The sequence below is a fragment of the Salmo trutta genome, chromosome 22 (assembly GCF_901001165.1).
Source record: "Salmo trutta chromosome 22, fSalTru1.1, whole genome shotgun sequence".
Taxonomy (NCBI): Eukaryota; Metazoa; Chordata; class Actinopteri; order Salmoniformes; family Salmonidae; genus Salmo; species Salmo trutta.
Window position 1 is genome coordinate 28,829,497 of NC_042978.1, and position 20,462 is coordinate 28,849,958.

Here is a 20,462-nt window from a genome sequence, read left to right on the forward strand (position 1 = left end):
CTAGGAGCGGGCAGTGGAAATGCGCTGTAGCAGAGAGAGGAGGTAGGAAATGCAAGGGAGGAGCAAGCGTCCCCATCTCCTCATCCACCTGCCCGTTATCACTCAACTTAACTGACTTGTTTCAAAGAAACTTGGATAAATCGACCCAAAGAACGAGGACAAATGCTAGATCTATAGCCAAGGCGTATTTCCACACAGTAAGCTACTCATACGCCATCACTCCACTCCGCACATGTATATGCCTGTATTTTATAAACTCTCTTCATAAAATAATTGTTCTATTCACTTTACAAACACACTACATACACATATTTTACCCCTTCAAATGTTTGCTCATAATTACCTGTTATCTATTGAACTAAGAAATTAGGATTTAGCAAAGGTTTAAATCTACTCAATGGGCCTATACTGGAGGGAAAATAACTAAAGTGTATTTGATTGGTAACATGATGAAATAAAAATACTGGGGAGAGGACATGGGAAGAGTACAGGAGTAAAAATGTGCTTAACAAGTCACATAATAAGTTTCATGGTGATTAATAGTGGTTAACATGATTTTTTCATGACTACCCCATCTATGTACACAACACATACAATTATCTGTAAGGTTCCCCTCAGTTTAGAACTGAAACAAAGTTTCAACCACAATGCCTCACAAAGAAGGGCAGCTATTGAATACCCCTTTGAGCATGGTGAAGTTATCAGTTACGCTTTGGATGGTGTATCAATACACCCAGTCACACAGAGATACCGGCGTCCTTCCTAACTCAGTTGCCGGAGATGAAGGAAACCACTCAGGGATTTCACCATAAGGCCAATGGTGACTTTAAAACAGTAACAGTGTTTAATGGCTGTGATAGGAGAAAACTGAGGATGGTTCAACAACATTGTTGTTGCTCCACAATACTGAGCTAAATGACAGATTGAAAAGAAGGAAGCCTGTACATGTCACGCCGGTTGTGACAGAATATCCCACCAAGCCAGGACCAAGCAGCGTGCCCAGGAGGTGAAAGAGAGTTGGTCATGGGAAGAGATACTAGGTGGATGCGAGACCCTTCCTTGGCGGGAGTTGTAGTACCAGAAGTTGTACCAGAACAGCACGATCTTCTATGTTTATGAGGTATTTGGGTGTTGCTGGATGGCGAACACATATTTCACAGTGGAAAAAACAGGGTTGTGATTCCTGCTAGAGATTTATGTAAGGTCTTCCAGTGGTTAAAACAAAGAGCACAGCCCTTGTTCTGAATGTGCACTCTGGTCTTCCATCCCTTTGTCACCACTGCCATGTGTCAAAGTCAGACAAAGGTGGGACTCTGCTCCTGTTCGCTCAACAGACAGGCCTCTGGAGAGGGAAACAAAAGGGAGCAGTGGAAACTCTCAACACTGATGCTTGTGTACTAAAATATCCTTCTTTAAGCCTAGGCGTTGGGCTTGAGATAGTTTCTTTAACCAACTCATATAAGATAAGAAAAGTGTGTGTAGAACAACCCATGATGTCTGGGCACTCAGCCAAGAATATGACAGAAACTGACTGGTTCCTCTTGATCCCAGACAGAGTAAAGGTTATATCCTGCACACCGTAACAGAGCTATTGTTCTGTTTTGGAGCCTGTTTCTGGGAAAAAGGTGTGTGTGTGTGTGTGTGTGTGTGTGTGTGTGTGTGTGTGTGTGTGTGTGTGTGTGTGTGACCAGTACGACCATACATCATCTGGGCCGACAGTCAAAGGCGCTTACTTGCCCAACTTGGGGGAACTGTGGAGCTACAGTTAGAGGAAGCATGTCTGGTTCCTGTCATTCTGGCCCGTTGTCCTCACTCAGTTGTGACAGGCTCACACACACATACACATACACATACATAGGGTCACATGTTTTGCAGATGCTTGCATGGGGTAGCTTAACTATATAATGCTCCTGTACTCTGTTTTTAGGCTCTCATTCCATCTCACCTGCAGGGGTGGGGAGACCATCCTCCTAATTATAATAAATTTTTAATAAAAGTAATATCTTGATTGATTACGGATTTAGCCTCTTCTCGTTATTAGTTAGAATTTCCACCACAACACTAATACAATTTACGTGGGGATACTATAAAACAGATACTGACAGTACTGAGTGGGATAGTAGAAGGACTTTTTCACCCCTTTCAATAGTTAGTTGGTGCAACACACCTTTTATCCAGGCTGTGCCTTGGTCTCTATAAAGGAAGTACACTGTTGTGGGGTCATGGGTGTGACATTAACAGTTTTCATGGCTGTAGAAAGTGTTAAATTGATGTACCCCATGCACATGGCATGTACAGTACAGCCAACACAGACCGTACAGTGCATACGTGAAATGTAGTCATATAACTCTAGCTTGTAAATGAAACTTACTCTACAGTGTTTTACTGTATTGTCCTGGCTTGCATTAGTACCGCTAAGGTTTAAGGCTTGGTCTGTGACTGGAGCCACAAGGGGCCTTTCAAATGTCAGCATCACACTATTCAAAGCGTTGCTGGTGGCGTGTGTGTGTGTGTGTATGTGTGTGTGTGTGTGTGTGCATGGTGCGTGAACATGTGTTATAACAATGTTAACAATATCCATGACTTCAGACAGGAACTTGCTGAGATAGCATTCATCTCAAACTTCGCCACAAAGATAAACTGCTAAGAACCTCAAAACACCTTCCACACCTTAAGTTTGGTAAACTTGTGATTTTCTTTTAAGACATGGGTGAAATGTTCAAAAGTTGCAGTGTGTTTGCTACATCTGGCTCTCAGGCTTTTGTAAACATCATCTTAAGCTTTAATGTTCCTCATACCTCCAGAAGTCAGATCAGACAAGTGAAAATAGCACTTTGATCCAAGGTTAGGTCTAGGAATTTTGTTGTTTTAATACAGCATGTCTTTCATAGGCTATACTAATATGGCACCACTACAAAACACACAGTAAACCTATGACTCTGTACACTATGTCTGGTGGCCCATTCAAACTGTGATTACTATAATTACAGCACAGTTTTATACCTAAGAGATAAAATAGGATACTCCTAAACCTCTGACACAGACATTCATATATAGGCTACCTTGCTCAACTGTTAGGAGTGTGTATCGGAGGCAAAGTCAGGTGCAGGAGAGCAGAGTGTAGTGAACAGGCGCACTTTTTATTCCGGTCAAAATGACAGCACAAAATAATAATAAATGTGCCCAAAACACGGAACATAGACAAAAAGTAATGTGCGTAACAATATCCACAATATCAAAATACACATAACACAAACAATCCTACACAAAGACATGATGGGGAACAGATGAATAAATACATATTAATTGATTGGGGAATGAAAACCAGGTGTGCAGGGAACAAGACAAAACAAATGGATACAAGAAAAATGGAGCGGCGATGGCTAGAAAGCCGGTGACGTCGACCGCCGAACGCCGCCCGAACAAGGAGAGGAGCCGACTTCGGCGGAAGTCGTGACATCAACAAACTGCAGAATGTTATTCAATGCCAAGAAAAACTCATTACAGTTGTTTTATCAAGTTTATTTTGGCAATATTCTCCATGAAAAATCGACTGATTCATTGAGCTGGATGTTTTCTAACAACCTGTCTTTTAAGACGGACTTCACCTTGTTGCCTCGATCAGATGTTTTGTTTTGAAAGAAAATCTAAATATCAAAAATTGAACATGGGTTCGGGCATTGGATTGATATTGAATAGTTAAACCCTGTACATCAACAGGGTTTATCACAGCCATTTCTTAGCCATCAAACATTCCATATATCCAGTAAAAGTCTAAATGTTACAGTCTTCTCAAACTTCTCATAGTCACATGTTCTGTCTGACTGCACTGGAAAGCTGATGGCTCTTTTCACCACAACAGACTCCAGACCAGTGCCCAAGAGAGCCTGCTCTGCTGTTACAAAAGCAGAGAGGCAATAGCAAAGCGAGGGAGAGCAAAATCGACCCAATACTCTCTCTCACTTTCTCTCTCAACTTCATATCCTCCAGTCTTCCCTTAGTCGCTCATCAGGACTGCTGATCCCCAGTTTGTGGTTCTGAGTTCAGTGTCATCCCCGTGTCATGTGTAATTAGGGATGGCTCTCTCAAAGCTGATGGTGGAGGTCTATGAATGCACAGGACAGAGAGATGGCAAATGTGGGCATGGGGCCTAATGAGGCTCCAACTCTGGGCACAATGAGGAGGGTAGGTGGAGGGTAGGGGTTTGGTGGGGAGGGTGTGGGATTGGAGGGCAAGGGAGAGAGAGGGGGACAGGAAACAGTCCACTCTTCCTCAGACAGGATACTGCATCCTGGAATCAAACGCTTTAAAGGCAGAACTCTTACACACAAACACACACACTGGCCCCAAACACATTGTCACACTACACAAGGGAGACACATTTGATACAAAAAGATACGTTAAATTCTCTCTCACACACACACACACACATAAACACACACTTTCAAACCATGGGGTGAGCTGAACTCTGTCAAACCTAGCAGAGTGATAGTACATATCAATAATTAACCAATCAATAAATAAAAACTTTCCATATCCATCTCACAAAGCCAAGAACACAATGGATATACACAGTAAACACAGACACCTCTCTCTCTCTCTCACACACCCATGCACTCACAATAACACACATGCTTGGACTAAAGCAGACCATTCTGCCCTGTTTCCTGTGCTAAATTGCTCCCTAATTTAACCTCTGTTGCGCTGCAGACAGACAGTATAGGTAGACGAGGACGGAATTTATATCCTCTTAATGAATTTCAATTGTCATACAGATCATGTCCAGGAAAGGGCTTTATCCTTGAGACAGATAACCAAAAAAAGCTACTACCATTAAATCATGTCAGCGTAAGAATAATGGCTATTAAGGCAATGAATGCAATGGTGATAAGTTAATTAAAATATTATTTTCAGGCCTACAGTGCTTTTATGAACACAGCTCAATGTCATCAATCAATCAAATTCCAATTTCTGTTACAAAATGGAGCTCAGTCAATGTTTTTGATCATTAGAAAGATTTTGTCCCACCTGTAGCATGCATGCATCCCAAATACATGTTGATGCTGTAAATGGCACTTTGTAAAAGCAGGGACATACCAGCTATTTATTATTTACGTGTATTTATTCAGGGGAGCCCAATTGAAACCAGTGTCTCATTTGCAATGGTGCCCTCAGGACAAAAAATCCATCAACACAACATATATATATTTTTTAAATAACTACAAGACAACAACAGTATAAATATATTACATCAGGTTATTACAACAACTTATAATAGTCAATTGAAACAATTTCAAACTTCTGTAAATTCATTTAACAACAGTTTTAAACTTGTCACACCCTGATCTGTTTCACCTGTCCTTGTGATTGGCTCCACCCCCTCCAGGTGTTGCCCATCTTCCCCATTATCCCCTTTGTATTTATACCGGTGTTCTCTGTTTGTCTGTTGCCAGTTTGTCGAGTCAACTGGTGGTTTTGTTCTCAGCGCCTGCTTTTTCCAGTCTCTCTTTTTCTCGCCCTCCTGGTTTTGACCCTTGCCTGTCCTGACTATGAGGCCACCTGCCTGACCACTCTGCCTGCCGACCTGTACCTTTGCTCCACCTCTGGGTTATTGACCTCTGCCTACCCTGAGCCTGCCTGCCGTCCGGTACCGTTGCCCCACCTCTGGTTTACTGACCCCTGCCTGCCTTGACCTGTCTATTGCTTGCCCCTGTTGGAAAATTAAACCATTGTTAATTTGACGTGTCTGCATCTGGGTCTTACCTTGATTCCTGATAAACTATCATATAGGCACCATGGAATCCAGGTGTAATTTGTTTTGTAAGGTATTCCATAACTTTAGTGCGTTAAAACTAAAGGCAGATTCATCAAACTTTGTGGAGATGAGCAGGACTTCAATAGCTTTCTAACCCTGCGAACAGGTTTGGTATCTCATATTTTTATATTGAAACAGGGAAGTGAGGTATATTGGAAGCTTGTAGAGAAGAGCTTTGCAAACAAGACGGGAGTAATGAAGTGATCTATGGGGCTTTAGTAAGGTCCAGCCAACCTTCTGAGACAGGATGCAGTGATGAGTATTAAAACTGTCACCTGTAATAAAGTGAAGGGCGCTATGGTAGACTGCATCCAAAGGTTTAAAACTAGGGGCTTCTGCATTCTGGTAAATGCTGTCACCATAGTTAAGAACTGTCAGGAAAGTTGACTGCACAATCTGCTTCCTGCCGTTCATGGCGGGACAAGAGATTTTTCTAAAAAAAGAAGCCCAATTTAAATCTCAGCATTTTAACTAGCTCATCCGTATTTAAAAAAATAATAACAAAATGTACATTATCAATCCAAATGCCCAGATATTTATAGATAGCCATCCAATGAGTGAAGATGTAGCCCAACAGATATTTTTCTGTGAATTAGAGAACATATATTTAGTTTTGCCCACATTAACCAGTTTTAAATCAACGGCTTTCTGTAATGTAACAATCTGATTGCAGCTCCGATAAAGCTTGCACGTAACGTTCTGAGAACCATATTTCTTAGATGCTGAGAGCAGGGTTGTCCTATGGTTATTTTGCATACAACTTTCTGGGAATGGTGCAGGATAGTTGCTTGGCTTTGGAACGTTCTCATCACATTTAAGGAACTTGACCCCAAAAAAACATTTTCATTACATTAACAGAATGTTTCCTAAAAGTTCAAAAATGGTTACATTTCAATTTTGGTAATGTTCTAGGAATGTTCTCTAACTGGTTTGACATTGGGAATGTTCTCAAATAGTTCAGAACATTAAACGACGTTCTTCTGTGGGAATTTCAGTACGCCGTCATTGCAAATAATTTATTCTTAACTGGCTTGTCTAGTTAAATAAAAATAAACGGTTCTAAAGTCATGTTCTCATTGTTCAGAGAATGTTAAGAAAACGTTCCATAAAAGCCGCAAGAGAGATTATATTTTTTTAGAACGTTATAATAATTTTATTTTAACCTACATTCCGTGATCGTTTCCTTTGAACTCAGGTCTGTTTGACCAGCTTTGTATGTGTTAAAAAATAAATGACATGCCTACTCCATCCTGGTGGCACAGTGGGCTAAATCCATGTATAGAGAACAGAACTATAGGTTTGAATCTTACTGAATCGCCATGCCACAATAAAATGTTTTTGCATAATTAATGCCTATCTGTGCTTGGATTTTAAGAAAGTTAAGCCAAAATAAGCTAGCAGTGTTAAGTCTTAATGAAACATTGAGTGACGGTTTTAAGGCAGTTATTTTAAAACATTCAGGGAACCAGAGTAAAACATTCTCAGTTCCTCCCTGCAACCTAAAAATAAACATTCCCAGAACAGGGTAACTTTTCACTTCTGTTCTCAGAATGTTTAAAAAATGTAAAGTTTTACCGGTTAGGAAACATATGGCTTTGTTCCCACAACCAATGTGAAACCAAACACATACGTTACCACATCTGCCAAGGAACTAAATGTGCTAGCTGGGATGTGATGTACTGTTGCACCTAAAGTTATTTTGTTATAATGCTCTGTGAATCAAAGTGAGGCAATTGCCTGCACACAAAGCGAATGTCAGCCATCCATCTCCTGTTCTCATTTTCGGTTGTCAAAAGCCAAGTTCAAATAAACACAGATCACTAAAATGTCTGGAGTTATGACTGGGTCTTGACTGCTGGAGCTACTGTACCTCTCGTGCTGTCTCAAACAGAAAGCCATTACAGGAAATAAATAAATAGAAACAGTTAACATGCTTCTGGCTACATTCGCTTTACAAAAGCCGAAATATACATTTCAACTGGAAAGCACTATGAATGTGTTCAATGAAAGTTCCCACAGCAACCACTGGATGGCACTATAAGGTTGAGTTAATGTCTGTTTGGGTTTACAATGTGGATTGTCCGTTTGAGCTATTTTCTCTGGCAGTGGCTCAAAGCAGTCTAGTCAGAAGCTATGTTCAAGAGGTTCAAAACCTAGCTAGATTTCCATTCAATTGGCACAGATGTTCATGCAAATTTTCAAAAATCCGCATAAAAACAATATGCACATTTTCCATTAAAATTGATCTGTTGCAGAAAATACACTTAGTGACAGAATATGGAGAATGAACAGAGCGCATCTATCTTCAAGACTCAAAATGTATTAAATATGTAAAGGAAAAGATAAAACCTTTACCATTACAAATGTAGACATAGAGGACAGAGAAAAGCCAACCCCTGACATCATTTGGGAAGAAAATTAAAAACAAAAAAAGTTAAATCTGAGTAAAAAATAAATAATAATAATCACTATCTTACAAAAAGCCCATAAAGTCTATACACGGTAAAGAAGAAACAAATATTTCTGAACTTAAGCAGGCAAATTATATTTTACTTTTGAAGAGAGCCAACAACTATATGTTAAACTCAAAACATACTAATTAATGGCAAATAAACCCAGTAAACACCTTACGGCCCTCACAACACAAACATTGGCACACACACGCACACACGCACAGACGATAACATACTCACTATACATACACATGGATTTAGTACTGTAGATATGTGGTAGTGGTGGAGTAGGGGCCTGAGGGAACACAGTATGTTGTGAAATCTGTGAATGTATTGTAATGTTTTAAAATTGTATAAACTGCCTTAATTTTGCTGGACCTCAGGAAGAGTAGCTGCTGCTTTGGCAGCAGCTAATAGGGATCCATAATAAATACAAAATGAATACAGGCCAAGCCAGTTATAGTTTTAAAAGATAAGGATGCAAATGCTTCAATTAGAAACAGCAACGCTATTAATGACAATTTTAAAAGCTTCTATGAAAATCTATACAAATCATAATTAAACAGCAATTGGACTGATCCTACAGCCTTCTTAGACTCAACAACTCTGAAGCAACTATCAGCAGACAAAAGAATCACAAAAAATAAAAATCACCCACTTCAGACTTTCTTGCAGAGAAAAGCACCAGGTGTGGACAGCATCCCATAGAATTTTACTTAACATTCTGGGACAAGGTAGCGCCCCTATTTACTGAAATGACAATTCAGTGCTTCCTAGTTCCATGTATCAAACAGTTTTCAGTTATATTAAAACCAGGAAGATCTGGAGCTCTTTGCAGATTACAGTCCCATAAGTTTAATTAATTGTGACAATGAAATAAACTCAAAAGCAACAGAATGGCAAAAGTCTTACCAGACTTGACACATATTAATCAAACAGGGATTATTAAAAATAGACACTTAACAAATACAATAACATGTTTCAGTATAATACAATATGCTAAAAAAGAAGATGTAGATTTATCAATAATGTCAGTTGATGCTGAAAAAGGCTTTCCACCATCTTGAATGGCCTTTTGAATAGAAAACTTTGGCAGCTTGACAATTGAGACATGGACTGTGTATTTGCCAGGCGCACCCTCTGAAAAGTAACATTGAAAAATAGTTAAATAAACAGTGCATTTGGAAAGTATTCAGACTATCAAGAATCAAGGTAAGACCCAGATGCAGACAATTTGAATTAACAATGGTTTAATATTCCAACAGGGGCAGGCAATAGACAGGTCAAAGCAGGCAGGGGTCAGTAAACCAGAGGTGGGGCAACAGTACCGGACGGCAGGCCATCGCTCATCCATATATTTACATGTACATATTCTTATTCATCCCTTTACATTTGTGTGTATAAGGTAGTCGTTGTGAATTTGTAAGATTACTTGTTAGATATTACTGCACTGTCAGAACTAGAAGCACGAGCATTAACATCTGCTAACCATGTGTATGTGACCAATCAAATTTGATTTGAACTCATGCTTGTGCCTTTACATCTTCCCTCTTCCTACATTTCTGAAGGATATTTTCATCTAGGTCATATGAAACCGCTAGCATTTGCAGTGCACTTTGAGAACTGTGTTTCCCACTAATTGCATTTTGGAACATTTGCGCTTATAGCTACTGCCGTGTGTGCGCATTGCTGTGCTTATGTGAAGAAATAGCCTAATAGTTTATCAACATTTTGAGCTAAACGTTCTGATCGGTTGCATCAGCCTCATAGCTTTTAAAAGGGTGGTTGTATTCATTTGGATCTATCGCGTCCAACAACAGTCAGAGTATGTTTTAAATATTTATTTCTCACACAGAAGGACAAGCTGACTAATAGAATAGGTCAACTTTTGTACTATGGGATATAGTAGATTGACATAGGCTAGTGCTTTTGCTGTTCCTTACTCATCTTGTTGGCTGACAAAGTAAATGTAGACCATTCTTCTAACATCTTATCAATATGCGCCTCGGAATTTGATAAGGAGGCGCGCCGTTGCATCCCTGATGTGTCTGTCTTCACTTGTAGCCTACTTTGGAGCTGCAATGCCTGTGAAAAGGATCTGATCAGGTGAAGGGCATTGGCTAATAAGAATTGAGATATCTGAAAGAGCCATGTAAGTGAGAGGTGCTTTGGAGCACAGGCAATTGGCAGTCTGGAGAAGGGAATTGTATTCAGCCCAAGGGCACAATGCACAGATCTTGAAAGCTTGCTCAGCATCCTACTTCCCACGTCTATGCCTGCAGCACACCTTACAACCACAATGTTATTTAACTGGTCGTTCAGTACATTACCATTCTATACAACATTGCTCACCGTTCTGTCATGCTGAACACACTCCTTCATGGGTTTGCAAGTCTTTTTTTTTAAATATATATATTTTATTCCTCTTTTTTTAAATTCATAATACAAAATGATCAACAACTTACATCGCTACATCAAACATGTATAACAAAACAAAACAAAACACAGGTATAAGAAAATACTTAAATCAAAAAATATATAAAACCATTTTTTTTAAAGCATGACAATTCTAATGCAATTGTATACACAGAAAAAATCTCAATATAATGAATCAGGAAGATATTATTTTTGTTATTCACTAGGGATAATGATGATTCAGTTCAATCAAAAATATTTGTAATTTTGGTATAGAATTCTGGAACTTTTGTTTGTGTATAAAAAACATGGGTAGTGTTCAAAAAGCTAAATAAGTGTTCTGCAAGGTTTTCCCAAAATTCTATCACAGATTTACATTCATAGAACGATCGAGTCAAATTTTCACATTTTTAGCAGAAAACGCAGATATCATCAATAGCCACAAATTTGGACAACACATGGATATATCTTATGTAGAATCTTAAAGTGCACTTCCTTAAATGTGTTTGGTATACAATATTTGTAAGGCATCAACCAAGCTTTTTTCCAGACAATGTCAGGAATAAGCATGTTGCAGAAAAATTTTCCTCTAGGCGTCAGTTGGTTCTGTGAATGGAAAATGTGCCTTATGTATTTATTACAACACGACTTCTCAAGTAAACCCACACCTTCCAAACTGAGTTCTGGAAAAGCTTTGTGATCATCACCAAAGCTAAGATGAGTTTTCATTAGTGTAGTTAGACCACTGGGAATGGCTCCGATCACAGAAATAAACTCTCTGAAAGGTATTGGAAACTCTTTCAATGTTATAAATTGTTCATATGCAAGAATATTACCCCTGTTGTCAAAAACATCAAAAACAAAGTCAATATTCCTCTCGTGCCAGCTAGGGTAGAACAATGACTTATTCCTTAAAGTTATGTCTGAAAAAATGTGCAGGAAACATATTTTCCAGGACATTAAAGCTTGTTGGTGAAACCTAGACAATTTAGCGGGTAATCTTTCAGGAATATAATTACATTTCAGTAAAAATGTAAGACCTTCCAACTTATTAAACACATTGTTTGGAATGAAATACCAAATTGATTCTGTATTGACCAAACATCTGGTCAACCAATTGATCTTGAAAGTGTTATTTATGTAAACAAAATCCAACACTTCCAGACCTCCTTCAGCTGATTTATTTGAGAGGACTGACTTTTTTCCGTTTGTAAGAATTATTTTTCCAGATGAAGTCAAGAAAGGTCTTGTTGATCTCTATACGGGTAGAGGGATTTACAAATAAAGATCATGAGAAGTACACAAAGCGAGACAGTCCCTCTGCCCTGGACAGAAGCACTCTCCCATGCATAAAAAGATCCCAATGATTAAATATATTTTTTCTTAATTTTAGGACAAATTCTAATGTCTGACTAACATGGGTTTGCAAGTATGTCTAGTGACATTTTCCATGACATCTAAAAATTGAAAGTTGAAATAGCCAATGACAGTACTGCAGAGTAGGTACGTAGGGACATTACATACACGTCCTCCTTTCAGCGGTCCAATCACATAAGTGGTTTGTTTACTAGTCTTTCAGGTAACAACTTCACATCCCGTATGAGTTCGATCAGTCAGTGAGGGACAGATTGCCTTCTCTACTAGCTAGCTATGTAGTTAGGCCGTTTACAGCTAATTATACCGAGTGATTCATGAAGTCAGGGGGCAGTAATTTTGATCATTTAACACATAGCTACGCTACTACAAACTGCCCTTATCAGCATTTTAACACAATCTGCACGCTTCGCTGAAATGCTTCTCCTTGCCGACGTAAGGGATGGAAGGGCTAACAGAAGTGTGATATGTGTCCTGCTGCCCATGGCTATCGCGGTGTTGCTGTCGGTCGGTGTTGCTGGGATCCAGGAGGAACACAAACATGTCCAAGAACAAACGCCACAAGAGGTAGTTAGCTAGCAATCATCAATAAAATGCAATACACCGATGTTTCGCATGCATGCTAACGGTAGCATACTAGCTAACTATGGTTAGCAACTCGAAAGCATTCCACATAGATAGTTAATGCTAACTAGCTAGCCAAAGCAACGTCACCGCCACCAGTACATATTCCCCTAGCCACTGACCTCCTTTCGAGGTTCACGTTTTAGGGAAGACATAGCTAACGTTACCTGTTCCTTTCCAGCTCGTGTGGTGTTCAGTTCCGCGTTGTTCTGTCCATGTCACGAGCCCAAGTCAGGAAGTTGAACTGGCAATGAGTGAAGTAATTGATGCTCATAGCTAACAAGTATTATTGTGCCCCTCCCTCTACGTGACTTGACTACCCGCTTCAATTAGACAGACTTTACACATTCCAAGATACAGTATGTGGACATACAAATCGTAACATGGTTTTCATGGCCAACCTGTTGTGGACCTGAAGTGACATTTGTTTTCCCCTTCAACAGAAAGCACCTACTGCTCACGCCATTGGCCCTGAGGTCAGTGGAAATGACTCCAGCAAATCCGAGAACCTGGGCTTCATCCATGCCTTTGTAGCTGCCATCTCTGTCATCATTGTCTCTGAGCTGGGCGACAAGACTTTCTTCATCGCTGCCATCATGGCAATGCGCTACAATCGCCTCACCGTGCTGTTGGGGGCAATTCTAGCCCTTGGCTTTATGACCTGCATCTCAGGTTAGTGGATTAATTTTTTTATTTTACCTTTTATTTAACTAAGCAAGTCAGTTAAGAACAAATTGTTATTTTCAATGACGGCCTAGGAACAGTGGGTTAACTGCCTTGTTCAGGGGCAGAACGACAGATTTGTACCTATTCTGATGATCCAGAGTTTTTTTCTGGGGAGGTTTTCTGGTTCAAAATGGGATATACAGTTGAAGTCGGGAGTTTACATACACTTAGGTTGGAGTCATTAAAATGTGTTTTTCAACCACTCCACACATTTCTTGTTGACAAACTATAGTTTTGGCAAGTCGGTTAGGACATCTACTTTGTGCATGACACAAGTAATTTTTCCAACAATTGTTTACAGACAGATTATTTCACTTATCATTCACTGTATCACAATTACAGTGGGTCAGAAGTTTACATACACTAAGTTGACTGTTCCTTTAAACAGCTTGGAAAATTCCTGAAAATGATGTCATGGCTTTAGAAGCTTCTGATAGGCTAATTGACATAATTTGAGTCAATTGGAGGTGTACCTGTGTATGTATTTCAAGGCCTACCTTCAAACTCTGTGCCTCTTTGCTTGACATCATGGGAAAATCAAATGAAATCAGCCAAGACCTCAGAAAACAAATTGTAGACCTCCACAAGTCTGGTTCATCCTTGGGAGCAATTTCCAAATGCCTGAAGGTACCACGTTCATCTGTACAAACAATAGTACGCAAGTATAAACACCGTGGGACCATGCAGCCGTCATACCGCTCAGGAAGGAGACACGTTCTATCTCCTAGAGATGAACGTACTTTGGTGCGAAAAGTGCAAATCAATCCCAGAACAACAGCAAAGGACCTTGTGAAGATGCTGGAGGAAGCGGGTACAAGAGTATCTACATCCACAGTAAAACGAGTCCTACATTGACATAACCTGAAAAGCCCGCTCAGCAAGGAAGAAGCCACTGCTCCAAAACCGCCATAAAAAAGCCAAACTGCGGTTTGCAACTGCACATGGGGACAAAGATCGTACTTTTTAGAGAAATGTCCTCTGGTCTGATGAAACAAAAATAATACTGTTTGGCCATAATGACCATCGTTATGTTTGCAGAAGAACACCATCCCAACCGTGAAGCACGGGGGTGGCATCATCATGTTGTGGGGGTGCTTTGCTGCAGGAGGGACTGGTGCACATCACAAAATAGATGGCATCATGAGGAAGGGGAAATTATGTGCACATATTGAAGCAACATCTCAAGACATCAGTCAGGAAGTTAAAGCTTGGTCGCAAATGGGTCTTCCAAATGAACAATGACCCCAAGCATACTTCCAAAGTTTTGGCAAAATGGCTTAAGGACAACAAATTCAAGGTATTGGAGTGGCCATCACAAAGCCCTGACCTCAATTATATAGAACATTTCTGAGCAGAACTGAAAAAGCGTGTACAAGCAACGAGGCCTACAAATCTGACTGTTACACCAGCTCTGTCAGGAGGAATGGGCCAAAATTCACCCAACTTATTGTGGGAAGCTTGTGGAAGGCTACCTGAAACGTTTGACCCAAGTTAAACAATTTAAAGGCAATGCTACCCAATACTATTTGAGTGTATGTAAACTTCTGACCCACTGGGAATGTGATGAAAGAAATAAAGGCTGAAATAAATCATTCTCTCTACTACTCTCTACATTCTCTCTACTATGATTCTGACATTTGACATTCTGGTGATCCTAACTGACCTAAGACAGGGCATTTTTACTAGGATTAAATGTCAGGAATTGTGAAACTGAGTTTAAATGTGTTTGGCTAAGGTGTATGTAAACTTCCGACTTCAACTGTAAGTGGTCGGCATGGCAGGGGCGTGGACATGGCCATGGTCAATGGTGCAGTAGGTGACCAAACATTTTAAACTCCTGTTTTCTGCAGTGACCCAATTTTGCTGTTTTAAAGCAAATGTTATGCAATTCTACACATTTTGCCATGTGGCGGAGATACAATGTTGCAGTTTGCTAATTTCCTGCAATTTTACATATTTTGCTTTGCGGCTGAGAGAAATTCAGTTTTATAGCAAATTTCCTGAAATTGTACACAATTTGCCATGTCTTATTCTATCTGAATGACTCAAAGATTATAACAACATCAATGGGGGGCCTCATGCCGTGACCAAAATATTCCTGAATGCCTAGCTTTTATTTATATTTGTTTAAGTTTACACGGAGAGCTTTACAATCCCAACAATTATTTTCATTTAAAAAATATGTATTTAAATGTTTGGACATAGGCAGCCCGAAAAAACACTTAGGTGGCCCACCCAAGACTTTTCTATGCAGAAAGCCCCCTGTGATTAGAATGGATGTGACATGGCTTCTAAGTTCATTAATGTATCCCAATTAGTGGAGGTACCACTGATGAATCCTGGGTTTGTCCGAATGTTTGTCTGAATATTTGGATCTGTACAGACTACAGGGCCGTCACCCTGCCTGTTCTTTGTCTAACCAAGACCCTCTTGTGTTTTTCTCAGTGATGTTTGGCTATGCCACCACCATCATCCCCAGGATCTACACATACTACGTGTCTACGGCTCTGTTCGCCATCTTTGGTGTCCGCATGCTGAGAGAGGGGCTGAAGATGAGTCCAGACGAGGGCCAGGAGGAGCTGGAGGAGGTGCAGGCTGATATTAAAAAGAAGGATGAGGAGGTCTGTACACACACACGGCCCATACCTACATTTGCATATTGTTATGCGTTTTCATATTACCCTGCTGTATCTTGTTCAAGGGATTCAATGTTTGGCTTGTATTCCTATTTCCTATAGCTGCAGATGTCTAAGCTGCTAAATGGGGCTGCAGATGTGGAGTCGGGCTCAGGATCAAGCCATCCTCAGAGGAAGTGGCACAGCTTCATCTCGCCTGTGTTCATCCAGGCCTTTACCCTCACCTTCCTGGCAGAGTGGGGAGACCGCTCTCAGCTCACCACCATCATCCTGGGTGCCCAGGAGGTGAGTCCTGACAGAGCCACTGTCGAGTCTGTCTGCTTGCCTAGTCAAAATGGGACATTCTGGCAAATGTTACACTGACTTCAAACCAAGGCTATAATGCTTAGGTGTGGCTGCAAAGCATTTTACAGTGGATACAAAGTCAGTTAATGATTATGGTCAGGATGAAGAGTTACTGTTTCTGTGTATACTCAAAAGGAATTATATTGTTAGGGAATTATTGTTGTGTGTTCTTTCTACTGTACTGTCATGCTTTTTGGTTCTGTGAGAATATTAAAGGTGTCATAAATCAATGCTCTGTCTCAGGATCCTTTTGGAGTGGCGGTGGGTGGTACTCTGGGACACTGTCTATGCACAGGATTGGCTGTGGTTGGAGGAAGGATGATTGCACAGAAGATTTCTGTCAGAACTGGTAATGTTTTATTTTCTTTCTTTCAGTGTTCCTGGTCAAGTAGTCGTCATCAGCCTATACTGTAATACATGTAGTAGTCATCATAGCCTATACTGTAATATATGTAGTAGTCATCATAGCCTATACTGTAATACATGTAGTAGTCATCATAGCCTATACTGTAATACATGTAGTAGTCATCATAGCCTATACTGTAATACATGTAGTAGTCATCATAGCCTATACTGTAATACATGTAGTAGTCATCATAGCCTATACTGTAATACATGTAGTAGTCATCATAGCCTATACTGTAATACATGTAGTAGTCATCATAGCCTATACTGTAATACATGTAGTAGTCATCATAGCCTATACTGTAATACATGTAGTAGTCATCATAGCCTATACTGTAATATATGTAGTAGTCATCAGAATTGTGTTATGGACTGTTTTTCTCTCCCCCTCAGTTACAATCATTGGTGGGATCATGTTCCTTGCCTTTGCCTTCTCTGCCCTCTTCATCAAACCGGATGCTGGATTCTAATTGGAGGGAAGACTTTCAGGCAAATGTTGTACATATCTGTAAAGCTCAACTATGTTTATTTAGTGTGTGGGTGGTTGAGAGGGAGAAATATGGAGAATATTCTCTAATGGGACTGAGCGAGTGTGTGTGATTTCTGTTCTCTTGTCTTACTAAGTCTGTGATCCCTCACCGGTCTGAGTCCTGTGGCCTACACCAAGAACAAGACTTACCTCTCCCTCACACTCAGGCCCATCAGTACTGAGCTTGGGTCTGTTTATTCATTAATTCCCCATCCTTATTATTATATTATGCTTTAAAGTCCTACTCCAGTCTAATTTTCACCTCATTTAACACCTGATTTACGCAACAGGGGGCGCTTTCCTCATTTGTTCTCTATTGCGCCAGTATTGTTCCTCAAGCAAGCCGGGAGGTCAATGACATCATAGGGCACCATCAGACTAACTCATCAAAGCCCTACTCCTTGAAGTTTGCAGTTGTCCCCCCCCAAAAAAACATTTTTTTTACCCTTGTGTGTACTTTACTGTATTTATACTTGGGATTTTGCTTTTCAATAGGAAAAGTACAACAACAAAAAATATGCCGGCTGAACACTGACTCCAGGTCTGGCCCATGGAGTGCAGTGTTAGGGCCACTGTGAAGCGATTCAGTCCCTGTGATCTATGGCCAGGCCTCAGGCCAACTCCCATACGTTTTGTTCCCCTCAGAATATCATCTGAGAACAGTAACATTGGGCTGCCTTTGTTTCATAAACCCCATAATTAGTTGATCTACCATTTCTCCAGGTGTATCAGGGATGGGAATCTTTTCACGGTTGTGAATATTACTGTTCAGCGATTTCCATCTGCTAGATAGACAAGACATGCCAGTTCTAAGCATCATGGGGATCTTGAAGCAGCAATAACCCATTCAGTGTCAGTATTCTACATTCCGGCCTCAAGGCAGCAGAGGGGGGGAAACACCCCACGGCCAGTCTGTCCCAATGGAGGCTGTGGGGGGAGCTATAGGAGGACGGGCTCAATGTCTGGAATGGAACCGTATCAAACCCCGTTTGACTCCGTTCCATTAATTCCATTTCAGCCATTACAATGAGCCCTTCCTCCTATAGCTCCCCCACCAGCCTCCTGGTCTGTCTGCCACTCATATTGCTACTAGGGTTTATTATGATGTTGTGTCTGAGGCCTACTGGCAACGAAATCATGGAATAAAATATTTCTTTGCTTCCTCCTAAATTTCACTGCCGATAAAAAGGACCTAAGCCACTAAGTCTACTGCACCTGTCCTGAGTGGTTGGTAATGGTATTTATTTATGACTTTGAGGCACAGATAAGGATTTTGTTCTTGTTAAGTTTTGTATTTTTTTGAAGGTACTATAGAGAAGAATACCTTTTTTCTTCTTTTTTTAAGTGCACAGGGTAATGTGACTCCATTGTCAATATTTGACCAGTTGTACCCTGTGACGACCGAACAGGCGTGTACATGTACGTGGTTTGCGACAGATGAACTTTTGATTGTTGTAAAGCCTGATCAATGCTTAAATGCTCAATAAAACCTGTCTTGCCTAGACTCTCTTACCTTAACTACTTTTTCAGCTCCTACATTTTATGTACCAAGTTATTCTGGATATTTACATATGTCATTTAGCAGATGCTCAGTCTTATCCAGAGAGACTTACAGGTGCAATTAGGGTTAAGTGCCTTGCTCAAGGGCACAGATGGATTTTTCCCCTAGTCAGTTCAGGGATTTGAACTAGCAACCTTTCAGTTACTTGCCGGATATGAGTGATTGCAGCGAATTGCAAGCAGGTTTTTTACCTGACCATTGACACTCGATTTCTGGTTTGCTTTGTCCATTAAATGATTCTTCAACTGAAAACATCAAAAGTTGTTTTTATTGAATAAGGGGAGAAAACAGCACTGTTTGCTTTAAAATGTTCCATTATGTTTAGTTTATGTAAGATTAGTCTGGCTCTAGAAATTAATTTATAGCAGTACACTCCTTGCAGTGATATAAAAATGCCTTCAGAATATGTGTCTTAAGGTTATCACACAACTTAATTTAGCTATGCTGCAGAGCAGGGTTAGCACCATAGAAATAAAATGGGTAGAAAAGACTGCACTTTAAGTTTAAGTCCACACAGGGTTCAAGGGATGAAACTCCCAAATAAATCAGGCCACCGTAGTGTCTTTTTTAATATGGGTACTATGAGAACAATTAAATACAGTTGAAGTCGGAAATTTACATACACCTTAGCCAAACAAATTGACTCCGTTTTTCACAATTCCTGACATTTAATCCTAGTAAAAATTCCCTGTCTTAAGTCAGTTAGGATCACCACTTTATTTTAAGAATGTGAAATGTCAGAATAATAGTTAAGAATGATTTCAGCTTTTATTTCTTTTATCACATTCCCAGCGGGTCAGAAGTTTACATACACACTCAATTAGTATTTGGTAGCATTGCCTTTAAATTGTTTAACTTGTGTCAAACGTTTCGGGTAGCCTTCCACAAGCTTCCCACAATAAGTTGGGTTCATTTTGGCCCATTCCTCCTGACAAAGCTGTTGTAACTGAGTCAGGTTTGTAGGCCTCCTTGCTCTCACACGCTTTTTCAGTTCTGCCCACAAATGTTCTATATGATTGAGGTCAGGGTTTGTGATGGCCACTCCAATACCTTGACTTTGTTGTCCTTAAGCCATTTACTTTGGAAGTATGTTTGGGGTCATTGTTCATTTGGAAGACCTATTTGCGACCAAGCTTTAACTTCCTGACTAATATCTTGAGATGCTGCTTCAATATATCCACATAATTTTCCTCCCTCATGATGCCATCTATTTTGTAAAGTGCACCAGGCCCTTCTGCAGCAAAGCACCCCCACAACATGATGCTGCCACCCCTGTGCTTCACGGTTGGTATTGTGTTCTTCGGTTTGCAAGCCTACCCCTTTTTCCTCCAAACATAATGATGGTCATTATGGCCAAACAGTTCTATTTTTGTTTAATCAGACCAAAAAGTATGATCTTTGTTCCCATGTGCAGTTGCAAACAGTGGCTTCTTGCAGTGGCTTCTTCCTTGCTGAGCGGCCTTTCAGGTTATGTCGATATAAGACTCAATTTACTGTGGATATAGATACTTTTGTTCCTGTTTCCTCAAGCATCTTCACAAGGTCCTTAGTTCTGGGACTGATTTGCACTTTTCGCACC

At 40.2% G+C, this 20,462-nt stretch overlaps 1 protein-coding gene and 1 long non-coding RNA gene across 2 annotated transcripts; one reads left to right on the forward strand and one right to left on the reverse strand.

The window, feature by feature from the left end:
- Positions 1–9,096: 9,096 nt before the first annotated feature.
- On the reverse strand, positions 9,097–13,125 carry LOC115158533 (uncharacterized). Its single transcript, XR_003868685.1, has 2 exons — positions 12,849–13,125; positions 9,097–9,408 (listed from the first exon to the last, which is right to left on the reverse strand). It is a non-coding gene; the product is annotated as an uncharacterized LOC115158533 (long non-coding RNA).
- Positions 11,846–19,130, forward strand: LOC115158532 (transmembrane protein 165). The gene is made up of 6 exons (XM_029707604.1): positions 11,846–12,624; positions 13,125–13,353; positions 15,853–16,028; positions 16,146–16,328; positions 16,632–16,737; positions 17,187–19,130. Exons 1-6 carry the CDS (start codon positions 12,475–12,477, stop codon positions 17,261–17,263), a joined length of 921 nt encoding a protein of 306 aa, XP_029563464.1. The 5' UTR covers positions 11,846–12,474; the 3' UTR covers positions 17,264–19,130.
- The last annotated feature ends 1,332 nt before the right edge of the window (positions 19,131–20,462 follow it).

Excerpts from the sequence above, each read along its gene's own strand:
- LOC115158532 (XM_029707604.1), top strand. The coding sequence starts at position 12,475 with ATGCTTCTCCTTGCCGACGTAAGGGATGGAAGGGCTAACAGAAGTGTG. Across the intron at positions 13,354-15,852 it reads CTTTATGACCTGCATCTCAG|TGATGTTTGGCTATGCCACC; the intron begins GTTAGTGGATTA and ends TGTTTTTCTCAG. Across the intron at positions 16,329-16,631 it reads TCATCCTGGGTGCCCAGGAG|GATCCTTTTGGAGTGGCGGT; the intron begins GTGAGTCCTGAC and ends GCTCTGTCTCAG.